Source organism: Dromiciops gliroides, chromosome 1 (assembly GCF_019393635.1).
Source record: "Dromiciops gliroides isolate mDroGli1 chromosome 1, mDroGli1.pri, whole genome shotgun sequence".
NCBI lineage: Eukaryota > Metazoa > Chordata > Mammalia > Microbiotheria > Microbiotheriidae > Dromiciops > Dromiciops gliroides.
The window spans coordinates 145,946,261-145,958,616 of NC_057861.1; the positions used below are offsets into that span (position 1 = coordinate 145,946,261).

Here is a 12,356-nt window from a genome sequence, read left to right on the forward strand (position 1 = left end):
CAAACAGTTGAAAGGGGTGCCTTTCAAAATGGACATTTGCTTCTCTGTTCTGATGCTAAAGTGGTATAAATCAGTGATGTCAAGCTCAAATAGAAACAGGACCACCAGACCATACATAAGGATCTTGCCAGACACATTTAGTAAACCGCATATTAAAATCATCTATAGTCTATTTTTGTTAAATATTTTCCAATTGCATTTTAAATCTGGTTCTGGCTACCTAGTATTGGATGCCTCTGGAATAAACAAAGGGAGATTTTTTTTTTCCTGAGAGAGTAGAATGAGAAAGTATTCTTAGGATTCTGAAAAAGAACAGATCAACGTACTTGTAATTCTGTATCTGGCATGTCTTGTTATAGATTGTGTTTCTGGTAAATAAAATGGGCATTTTAATGGATTTATGGCTTAAGGTCATCATTATAGGAGATACAACATTTCAAAATCCATAACAGGTGTTTTGATATTGGGTTTGATTCTAACAATTTTGTTAGGCAAATTGCTTATTTATTATATAATTTATGCCAATTTGTTATCTATTAATATATGTCTAGAAAAATAATGGATGTTATATGAAGCAGAAAAATGTGAATAATAGAATATACCTTTTTCCCCCCACCTTTGGTAGAAAACAAAAATAACTGGTTCTTATTTGTTCTTTGTTTCTAGAAAATAATGTACTTGATGGTAAAAATTTCCTTTAAGATACTCTGTTTCAAATGTATTAATAATAAATTATGTAGATTTAGTATAGAAAAAATTGTCAAGGAATGGAGGAGACAGAAATCTGTCTTAGAAGTTCATGAACAAGCATGTGTCAAAATGCATGGCTTCTTACAAATGAAAAATGAAAACAAAAACCCTTGCTTTTAATAATTGAGGTATACATGATGTGTTGACTGAAATATTGGGGGGAAGCCTGTTTCTGTTCTAAGTTATTGGGGAACTTAGCTGGGTTTCTATTATATTGCTACTTAAAAATTAGAGGCTATTGCACCAGTTTTGGGCAGCAAGCATTTATTATTAAATCATATTAAATGTTAGTAAAGAGTTGACCTCATTTAAGGCAAATCAAAACTCCCCAGCATCATATGGATAGAGCACATGGCTCCAGAGTTCAGAGGTCCTACATTATTACCTAGAACTAGAGAGAAGGAGGGTAGGGGGAGAGACACTTGGCTGCCTCCAGGGCCAAGAGCAAGAGCAAGGGCGGGGTGGGGGGGGGGAATGGTGTTCACCTCATGACCTCCCTCTCTTTTCCTCTTGCGATTGAGGTGGCTCTTACACAGTGCTCAAAGCTAATTGGCTAGCATCATTCAATTATATTGGTTGATAGGACCTGAGGGTGGTCCATATTAAAATGAGCAGTGCTGTGCTGCTCAGGGTCAAGTGAAAGACAGACCCTCTGAGGGCAAAGCTTTTAGATAGGTGTGGTTTCAATTGACTACTCAGAATCTGATTCTGGGCTGGCATTGAAAGATATTAGGTAAGGTTCCTGAGCTAAGCCCTCTATTGGAGGAGGGGGGTCCCTGTGTCCCCCCAAAACCATTATTAATAATTGTTTTCTCACAATGAGATGTGACTCTACAATTGTGTTATATGTTATCATTAATAATGATTAAAAGAACACTTTCTAAGAACAACTGTATGAGGTAGGTGGGCTATGTGTTATTTCCACTATACAAGTTAAACTGAGCTGTTCAATAATTGTTATTCTTATAAACTTAATTGTACAGAAAACATAATAAATATTAAACTCTACCACTTGAAATTATCTTTGTGTATAAATTGCTTATGTACTATTTTGCCTGCATTTTTTGCAAAATAATTTTATAAACCCATTTCCATGTATTGACTTAGTCTACACATTTTACTTTTCATAATGGTGTGGTATTCCATTTTGTTAGTATGTTTAGTCTTCCCAATGTTGTTGGGCAGTTGGGTTTTTTACAATATGTCACTTAGAAACATTGCTGATAGAAACATCTTTGTACAAATAACTTTTTTTTCTACCTTTTAGATTACTTTCTTGAAAGTAACGTCCTCTTTAAAAAGTATGAACAATTTTGTTGTTATATTTATTACTAGGTTACTTTTTCTAAAGATCAAAAAGTGTATACTTTTCCCACACAATATTAATATACTTGTTTCCTCATAGCTTTGCCACCTGTTTTTTTGTGGTTGTTAATTTATACATGTGTATATACATGTGCATTGTTAAAGACTGTTAAGGGTGCCCCCGAACTTGTCTTTTTGAGTTTCCATATTTTCCATAAACACTGGACCTAGAGTATGCCGGAGGCCTTGAATGTGTCAAGGACAAAACACTCTACCCCCACTTCCCTATCCTGCAGCAAGCTGAAATAATGTGTTGTTTGCATCTCAAGCTATGTGTCCTTGGGAGTAAAGACAGGCACCGGACAGTCTGAACTAGCAACCCTTGGAGATAAACAGACCATCCTATCTTCAAAATCTAGCAGTTCTGAAGGGAGAAGAATGTAGTTTTTGCCATCACTTTGCTCCTCCCCTCAGGAGGGGCTTTGTCCTTTTCTCACCTTTATTGAACCTTTCCCCCTCACATGAGGTGGACATTCCTGATATCTCCTCCTTCCTTTGACCTGCTGTTAATAAAAATGCAAACTTCTGCATGGATTGTGAAGTCTTTGGGTTCCACATGCACATTCATTTCTCTTGTAATAAACCTAGTTTTCACATAAGTTTCATGAAGTTGTGATTGCCTGTTGACAATATATACACATATACATATATGTGTGTGTGTGTAGATATATATGTGTGTGTGTCACACTTTAAAGTTATATCATTTTGTATTACTTTTCTTAGCAATGAATCTTGTCATTTCCCCCCCCCCCCCCATGTAGTGATTTACTATTTATTTTCTTCATGTGTATGTTGATCTCCTTTGGTCACTTATCCAATGAAAACTGGGTATCCATTTAAAATAAATTATATTTGCTCAAATTGTATTCTTCATATATTTGGATAGTATGCTTTATCTGCTAGTATTTTTAGCATATATCTCTATACTGTTACTTTGCTTTTAATAATTTATTACATTTCATTATATGAGCAAAAATGTCACTTATGGCTTCAAACATGTTTGTCTTCTCTTAGAAATATTCAGAAGTCAGTTTTCTCTTTTTAGTAGTGAAATTTATTTCTTTTCTATTCCTGGGATCAGTATATTATACTGATTTGGTTTCATTTTGGATTGTAGCCGATCTTCTGTATTGATATCACAGTGTCATAATAACATTTTAGTGAAAGTCATTCCTTTTCCCTTTTTTGGTTAACTTTTGGCTTCTTATATGGTAAGTTCTTGTAATAAGCAGAATAGCCATGGTGGCAAGATCTTTGGCCAAAGAGAGAGAATAATTAGAACTGAGAACTGGCACTGCCCTTTATTAGCCATGTGGCTTTTGACAGATCATTTTAACTGCTCTCAACTTTTGTTTTGTCAGGTATAAAATTAGGTTAATGATATTTGTAGAACTTACCTTAAAGGTTTATTATGAAGCTCTAAGGAGATAATAAAGTATGTTACAAATAATATTTTGGAATTTTTAATCTATTTCTGGAATTTTTATTCCACTGATCATATTTTTCTCTTTTTCACCAAATATTACATTTCATGGGTCTTTAAAAAAAACACAAATGTAATATTTTTTGCCCACCAAATTAGTTGCTTTGGGAGGGTGCAAGCTTATTTCCAATCATGTTGCCATTGTTCAAAACACTTTGGGAACTGCCTTCAGAACCTCTCTTAGACTTTCAATCGAAGACATCTTCATTCTGGTGCTGTAGATTTGACTTTGAAACAGCCTCATGGCCAATGTAAGGTATTTGTAAGGAAGAACTTCTCAACAACTAGAGCTGTGCAGAAGTGGAATGGTCTCCCCGGTAAGGAGCAGGTTCTCCTCTCTGGAAATAATTACTGAAGCAAAGGCTGCACAGCTTCTTATTTTGTTGTAGAAAGGATTCTTGGCCAGTAAAGGTGGGACTGGACCAGTCGACCCTTGAAGGTCCTTCCAATTCTGAGTCTCTGTAATTCATTTGGGAATAAGTCTGGAGGTTTTGACTCATCTCTGATCAAGAATGAAATATGGGGGGCAGCTAGGTGGCTCAGTGGATAAAGCACCAGCCCTGGATACAGGAGTAACTGAGTTCAAATCTGGCTTCAGACACTTGACACTTACTAGCTGTGTGACCCTGGGCAAGTCACTTAACCCCCATTGCCCTGCAAAAAACCAAAACCAAAACAAAACAAAAAGAATGAAATATGGGGGCGGCTAGGTGGTGCAGTGGATAGAGCACCGGCCCTGGAGTCAGGAGTACCTGAGTTCAAATCCTGCCTCAGACACTTAACACTTACTAGCTGTGTGACCCTGGGCAAGTCACTTAACCCCAATTGCCTCACTTAAAAAAAAAAAAAGAATGAAATATGAATGATTTTCTTTTGTTATTTGTAAACTGGCTCTAAAGACAGCACTAAAAAAAGAGTTTAAAACAGCAACAACACATTCTGAGTAACAGCATTATCTTAGTATTAAGTGTCCAGGCAACTCCTTTGAAGGTGACAGTATTCATTTGTGGATATTCCTCTGTGTTTAATAAAGAGCCAGGCATGCTGCTTTATAGTCCCATCTTGTAGATAAATATGACCATTATCTTGACCAGAAATTTTGCAAATAATTATTTACCTAGTTTGATTGGTACAATTGGTTGTTGTTGTTGTTTTTTAAATTGTGGCCAAAATGTTAAATAACTTAATTTTAAAATGCCCATTTAATCGGGACTAAAATACTGACCACATTTTTTCCTTCCAGTAACAACTAAGCACAAGGTGTGTCTTTGCAGGAGAAATTTCTAAATGACTTTTGGAGGAAGAAATGCCAGTGCAGATAACAAAGATAAAGCATGGATAACAAACCTTTTATCTTAGTGACATAGTGTTCCTTTGTGTAGATGACGTAATTTCTCGTAGTTACACTGATAATCCATTTAAGTTTTTTTAAAAAATAAATATGAGGGGGAAAAAACAAAATGATTGAATAAAACCAAAAAAACTCAGAACTTTTTGTCTTTATGTGGTGTTATTGTGATATTTATAGAATTAGGTCAGGATTTTTTTTGTTTTATCCTGGCTAACAATTAAAACAGCTGTCACTTTGTTATACTTATTCGTGCTATTCATTCAGTTAATGTTTATTACTACATGTTACAGAATTAAATGAAACCAGTATACTAACAATAAATTTTCTCTCACAGATGTAAACATACTTATGTATGTATGTATCTATGTATGTTTCTCACCTAGGGTGGCTTATCTTGAATCAAAAAAATTCAGTAAGACAGACATCTCTCGGATGATTGTAAATGCACCACATTTGCTGAGTTTTTCCGTGGATAGACTGGATAACAGATTGGGATTTTTCCAGAAAGAACTTGGACTGAATGTGCAAAAGGTAAATGGGAAAAAATATTTAAATGCTCATATCCATTATATAAAAGAACCTGTCATAGCTTTACATTTCCAGGAGGCATTCTACTAGTAAAGGAGCTAATATTTTCCAGGCAAGAATCAAGTAATTCTCTGAATCTACAAATGTTACTGGAGCTATTTAGACTTCTGCCAAAGTGATTTTTAAATTTTGTCTGCATGGATTTTTCCTTCAAAATAAACTAATTCTGGGTGTGTGTGTGTGTGTGTGTGTGTGTGTTCAGAGATAGATATATCTTGGTCTTTATATCTGAATCTCTCCGAATTTCTCATAGATAGGCTAATTAAATCACATTTCAAATTGTTCCTGAGGTCCGAGAAGGGAAAAAATATTTATAATATCAACATATACAGAGTGCATGTTTAATAGCAAAACATTTGAAACCACTCCAGTGCCCAACAGTAGAAAAATGGCTAACTATGATCTATTTATACCATTGAATGCTATGAAGCTATCAGAAATGACAAGTATCTAAAGTATGCTGATGCTTAGAAATGAGTACAAAATGTTAGGTAAAAAAAGAAAAGCCCAAAACAATTGCTGATTATAATCATATCATAATGGATATATGTACATCAAATTTAAACACCAAGACTCGTTTCCAATCCATTCACACTCAGAGTTGGAAGGGACCTAAGGGGACAAGTGTTCCACCTTTATCCAAACAAGAATCTTTTCTACAATATAACCCACAAATGATTTCCTAGCCTTTGCTTGAAGACTTCCAGTGACAGGGAACACAATACCATCTACCATGCTACTTTCTCTGCCATGAACTGAACATAAAAACAACTCCTCCTTTATGTGTACTCTCCAAGTTAGAATGTGAGCTCCTTGAGAACAGGGTGTGTTTTCTGTTTGTAAATTGGCTGAATTTGTATGTATTGTCATAATGGATTATTTTGTTTTTCACTCTAGACCAGAGATCTGGTTATTCGTCTTCCACGACTATTAACTGGAAGTCTTGAGCCTGTGAAAGAAAATATGAAGGTACGGATTTTTTCTCATACTTTTTCAAGTCAGTCAGTCTTTGCCTTAAATAATTTTCTTTTAAAGCAGTAACCATTTGCCTATAGTGTCTTTTAAGACAAGTACAGTTTTTAATCTTTATATTTTTTAAGTAATTATAGCTTCTGGAAAATTATTTCTGAAAGGATAGTTTTGTTTCAACTAGAACTCAAATCCCAGGCTGCCATCAGCATCTGGCAGTCCTCCTTAAATGGAAGTTCTAGAAAGAGCCATTCAATCAGAGGTAGAGGCCATTAGGGGTTGAGGATGCTTCCATTGTGGGTTCTAGGGCTGGAGAGTAGCTTTAGGATAAAGAGCTATGGCATGGTAAATGAAGTCCAGAATGTAGCATGGACAGGAATGAGCATGAGATCTGATTATAAGTCACAGTTCTGCTTCTTACTACTGACTCTCTTTTGACATTCTGAGAAACCTGGATTTCTCACTTCATCCCTAGCACTCTCTACAAGACTCACTATTACCTCTCTCACGTCTTGAGACACAATGGACTTGAAGGAAAAGTCAGTGTACTCTTTGATCTTGACTGCTACTAAGACACCCTTTATCTGCCACCAGCTCAGCAATCTCTTCTCCTTTACAGTTCATTTCATCAATTTATATCATCCCATTCATATCTTTGCTGTGTGGCAATCTACTGACATCCAGGTGGCTCCATCCTTTCTCAAGGAGATGAGTACTTGGCTCACAGCCTTCCTCACCACTCCAACCATTCATTCCCTTGTTCTTGGTGACTTCCAACATTCCATCAACCAACCAATCAATCAAGAAGCACTTATTAAGCATCTTCTAGATGCCAGGCATTGTGCTTTGTGCTGGGCATATAAAAAAAATCACTGTGAAACAATCCTTGTCTTCTAGGAATTTTAGCTAAAGCAAGCATATGTACATATATAGGTATATACAAAATAGATAAAGAGTGATTTAGGGAGAAGGGCAATTGGGGGGGCTCAGGAAAAGCTTTATGCAAGATAGTAATAATAATGAAGAGTGAAATTACCAGAGCCAAGAGAATATTATATACGGTAACAGCAATATTGTCTTAAGAACAACTTTGAGGGGGCAGCCAGGTGGCACAGTGGATAAAGCACTGGCCCTGAATTCAGGAGGACCTGAGTTCAAATCCAGCCTCAGACCCTTGACACTTATTAGCTGTGTGACCCTGGGCAAGTCACTTAACCCTCATTGCCCTGGAAAAAAAAAACAACTTTGAATGAATAAGTTATTTTGACTATTATAAATACCCATATTAATTACAAAGGACATAGAAAGGAAGACACTATTTACATCCAGAGAAGGAACTGATAAATAGAAGTATGTTTATAATAATTTTACATGTATGTAAATATTTGTGTCTAATGGTAGCCATCTCTAAAGTAGGGGTGGAGGGAGGGAAGGAAAAAAAAGAAATTTACATGATAACCTTATTATATATTTAAAAGTAATAGTAAGTTGTACATAATAGATTTGCAGTTTCATGTGCAATCATTTTTCATTATACTACATTATGAAAATGCTGGTTTTATTCCATTTGTTGTTTCCCCCTACAAAATATAAGCTCTTTGAGGGAGGAAACTTTTTTATTTCTGTCTCTCTCACATCTAGAAAAGAATAGATGCATAGTAAATGTTGGTTGAAAAAAATGAATGAATGGACATTGACATCTCAAAACCCAAGATGTCTAAAGTGGAGCTTATTCATTTGTTTTTTTGTTTTGTTTTGTTTTGTTTTTGTGGGGCAATGAGGGTTAAGTGACTTGCCCAGGGTCACACAGCTAGTAAGTGTCAAGTGTTTGAGGCCGAATTTGAACTCACGTCCTCCTGAATCCAGGGTCGATGCTTTATCCACTGTGCCACCTAGCTGCCCCCTAAAATGGAGCTTATTCTTAAGCCCTCTCTCTCCTGTTAGGGCATCACTGTCTCCCCAGTCACCCATATTCTCAATACCAACATAATTTTTGATTCTCCCTACTTCCCTTTCTATCAGTTGCCAAGTCCTAGCATTTTTTCACCCCTCTATCCCTTCTCTCCCTTTCTCTGCTACTTTTATCACCCTAGCTTAGGCCTTGTCACTTCTTGCCTAGTCTACTCCTTGCTTCTAGTCTCTTATATTTTCCAATCATTCTCAACACAGCTGCCACAATTATCTTTCTAAAGCATAGATCTAACACTGCCCTGCTTTAAATCCATCAGGAGTTTCATGGTATTTCTAAGAAAAAATAGAAAATCTCAGCTTGACATAGGAGATCTCTCCAACTCTGACCCTTTTTCACCATCACCATCACCATCATCATGGTCGTTGTCATCAGCACCAATAGCTTTAGTGCTTTATAGCCCTTTAAGGTTTGCAGAGTGTTTTACATGTTAACTCATTCAGTCCTCACAAACAACCCTAGGAGGTAAGTGTTATTTTTTATCTCTATTTTAAAGCTGAGAAATCTGATTAAATGACTTGCCCAGGGTCACTTAGCTAGTAAGTGTCTGAGGCCAGATTTGAACTGGAGTCAGTCCTGATACCAGGCCCAGTGACTTATTGTTAATGAGAGAGGTTCAAAGTTCCAACTTCTTTCTGAAGTTGGAAAACTTTTATCTCACTAGGGTTCAGGATAACTTGCCACAACATTCTAAATGTTTTGTTTGTGATCCAGTGTGGATTGAGATGTCATTTCTTACTCAATCCAAAAATGTGTGTAGTTTATTTTTTGTTATGTTTTGGTTTTCTTAGGTTTACCGACTTCAACTTGGCTTTAAACATAATGAAATTCAGCACATGGTGACTAGAATCCCAAAGATTTTAACTGCAAGCAAAAAGAAGCTAACAGAGACATTTGACTATGTGCACAATGTGATGAGCATTCCCCATCATATTATTGTCAAATTTCCACAGGTAATGCATTTAGTAACTTCTCTAGAAAGATTTTGTAATTTGTCATCTTTAAATACTTTCAGAGCTGACAATTCTGTACCAACTTGGGGAAGTATACAACTTCTCGTGAATATCTCTTCTTTGGAATTGTAATTGGCATTGCATTCAGTTTCAATTGTTTTGTTCTCGTCGTGTATCTTATTTTTCTAGTTCTTCTTAGTTCACTTTACATCAGTTCATAGAAGTCTTCCCAAGCTTCTCTATATTCATCATATTCATGTTTTCTGGGAGCAGAGTAATATTCCATTAAATTCATCTACTACAACTTGCTGAGCTATTTCTCAGTTGATGACAATTACTTTGTAGTTATTTGCTGCTACAAAAAAATGCTGTGATAAATATTTTAGTGTATGTTTGTGGAGCCTTTCTTTTTTGTCATTGACCTCCTTGGGTTTTGTGCCTAACAGTGGAACCTCTGGGTCAAAGGCCAAGCAGTTGTTTAAGACAATAAATATGTGAGTTATCATTCTGCATCAGTGGAGGTTTTCACACTAGAAGTTTCCTATGGCATTGAAATTAAAGGTCAGAGAACTGACGGTGTCTGAATACAGATTGAAGCATTGAAGCATAATTTTTTTTAAATTTCCTTTTTCTGAAGTTTTTTTTTGGTCTGTTTTCTTTTACAACCTGACTAATGTGGAAATGTTTTGCATGACTACATATGTATAACTTCTGTTGGATTGCTTGAGTTCTTAAGGGGGAGTGGGGTGGAGAGGAAGGGAGGAAGAGAATTTGGAACACAAAGTTTTAAAAATTGATGTTAAAATTTGTTTTTACATGTAATTTGGGAAAAACTAAAATTTTAAATAAATGGAAAAAAAGAAAAAAGAAAGAAGTTAATGGTCAGAACCAAAATTCCATAAATACAGTAGAATCCCTTTATGAAGGATGTCATTTATGGTTTGACCTAATCTTCCTAAATCCGTGTAAAATGAGCCATATTCTAACAGGGGCCTTTTGAGTTTGATGTTTCAAACTGTTGCTCTGTTTCAACATAGTGGTCATACTTCAGAAAGAGATAATGCTTTCTTAATATTTACTAGTGAGGGAAGGAGTGTAATTTTAGGAGCTTCTTATTATTTATCCCTCTTTACTTCAGTTTGTACCATGAAGACAAAATTAGCATGAGCCTACTAAAAAAATTACTTATGGAAAACAAGTTTGCATTAGGACAAGTCCTTCACAAATTTTTTAATATTTATTTGTTGATACCTAAATTCTTTTACCTGATATGGAAGGCATAATCCCTTCTGCCACTAATATTGTCCCTGTTGGTTTATCTACTTGTGTTCAAGGTATTATAACTGAGTTTTTTTATTCTGAGATCTTTGGTAATTTGAGTCTTTTCCCCCTTATTGTTCACATTCTGACTCCCTTGGGGTTGGATTTCAGTGTCTTAGTTGCCTCCCACACTGGGCACTTCACAATTGACCAGCCTTGGTCTCTGCCCCAGGTGCCTTCTGGAGGGTCAGAACTAGCCCTATTTGGATGCTAGACTCTTCCCCTAAGGCATAGGGTAGTGCCACACAGCCACATTTGTGTCCTTCCCCCTTCTGTTTCTCCGTCCTCTGGCTAAGTTGTCTTGTAGCACAGAACATTGCTATTATCTTATCACAGCCTAAGCAAAGTTCTACTGTTTGGATCTTTGAGGCACTGGAAATGGAGGAGGTGTTTTGGCTTGCATTGGGGCAGTGGTAGAGAGAATGTTGGGTAATGGAGTTAGGGATTTGAGATTCTTCTCTGTTCATTGAGCTTTTACTTTTGTGTTCTTGGTGTCCTAGACCATGGAAAGAATTGAAATTGCTTTAGATCTTACATATAATTCCTTTTTCTTTTTTTTGAGAGACTTGAGAGGTCATATGGATCAATGAAAGTTTAGTCTTTCATCTTGTTGGTCACCTGATACCTCCTTCACAGATTGTTGTGTCTGTTTACAAATCAGAACTTCATATACAGTCAATGTTGGATGAAAACTCCCACCCTTCCACCGCCCCCACACACACACACACACAAGTGGTCATCCATGCTTTGCTTGAATACATCCAGTTAGGGAGAAGCTATGACTTCTTAGCCCATTCCACTGCTGAATACCTCTAATTGTTAGGAAGTTTTTCTTTGCATTAGCTCAGGGGCCAAGCAGAAGAAGTTTATCCCTGTTTCTGTGTGTTAACACTTCAGATCTTTGAAGGCAGCTTCCATTTTCCCTTAAGTCTTGTCTTTTCTAGGATAAACAACCTCTTTTCTTTCATTTGATTCTAATATGTCATGATCTTTAGGCCTTTCACCAATTCTAGTTGCCTTTCTTTGAATTCTCTCATCTTATCAATGTCTTTTCTAGAATGTAACACCCAGAATTGACCAGTTTTTCAAGTCATCTGACCAGGCAGATTATACTGGAACTAACAGTTCTCTGGTCCTGTCTACTATACCTCTCTTATTATATCCTCAGATTACATTAGCTTTTATAGCTGCCATGTGTCACATGACATGGCATGGCATGACAGAACTGGGGTTGTCCACCATTGATTCTTTGAGCTTACAGTTCCTTACACTTATATGCAAATAGTCCATAACATATGTAACTTGTTTTCTGTTGAATTAAATAGAAAGATATTCTATGTGGAAATGTAAATAGTCTATAACTATATGCCTATTCTGTCTCTCCCACTCATGATTAGTCTACCTCAGAAGCAGCTGTGTAAGAGTTTTCAAGCCAAAAACAAATTCAGTATATTAATTTTTCTTTTGGGAAGAAGGTAATAGCATAGATAATGTAGAACTGATTACATGATGAAGACCTTTGACCTCAAGCCTCTTGTCAGCACATGGTTGCATCTCCAACTCTAGCATATTTATACACATCCCTCCTTCCTCCTCCCCTTCCCTTTC

At 36.3% G+C, this 12,356-nt stretch overlaps 1 protein-coding gene across 1 annotated transcript in view; it reads left to right on the plus strand.

Moving 5' to 3' along the window:
• Positions 1-12,356, plus strand: part of MTERF3 (mitochondrial transcription termination factor 3) — a 50,300-nt gene that overhangs the window by 33,281 nt on the left and 4,663 nt on the right. Inside the window, exons 6-8 of the mRNA XM_043992832.1 lie at positions 5,333-5,480; positions 6,435-6,506; positions 9,267-9,428. Of these exons, the coding sequence (XP_043848767.1) occupies positions 5,333-5,480; positions 6,435-6,506; positions 9,267-9,428 (382 nt within the window). The remainder of the gene's footprint in view (positions 1-5,332; positions 5,481-6,434; positions 6,507-9,266; positions 9,429-12,356) is intronic.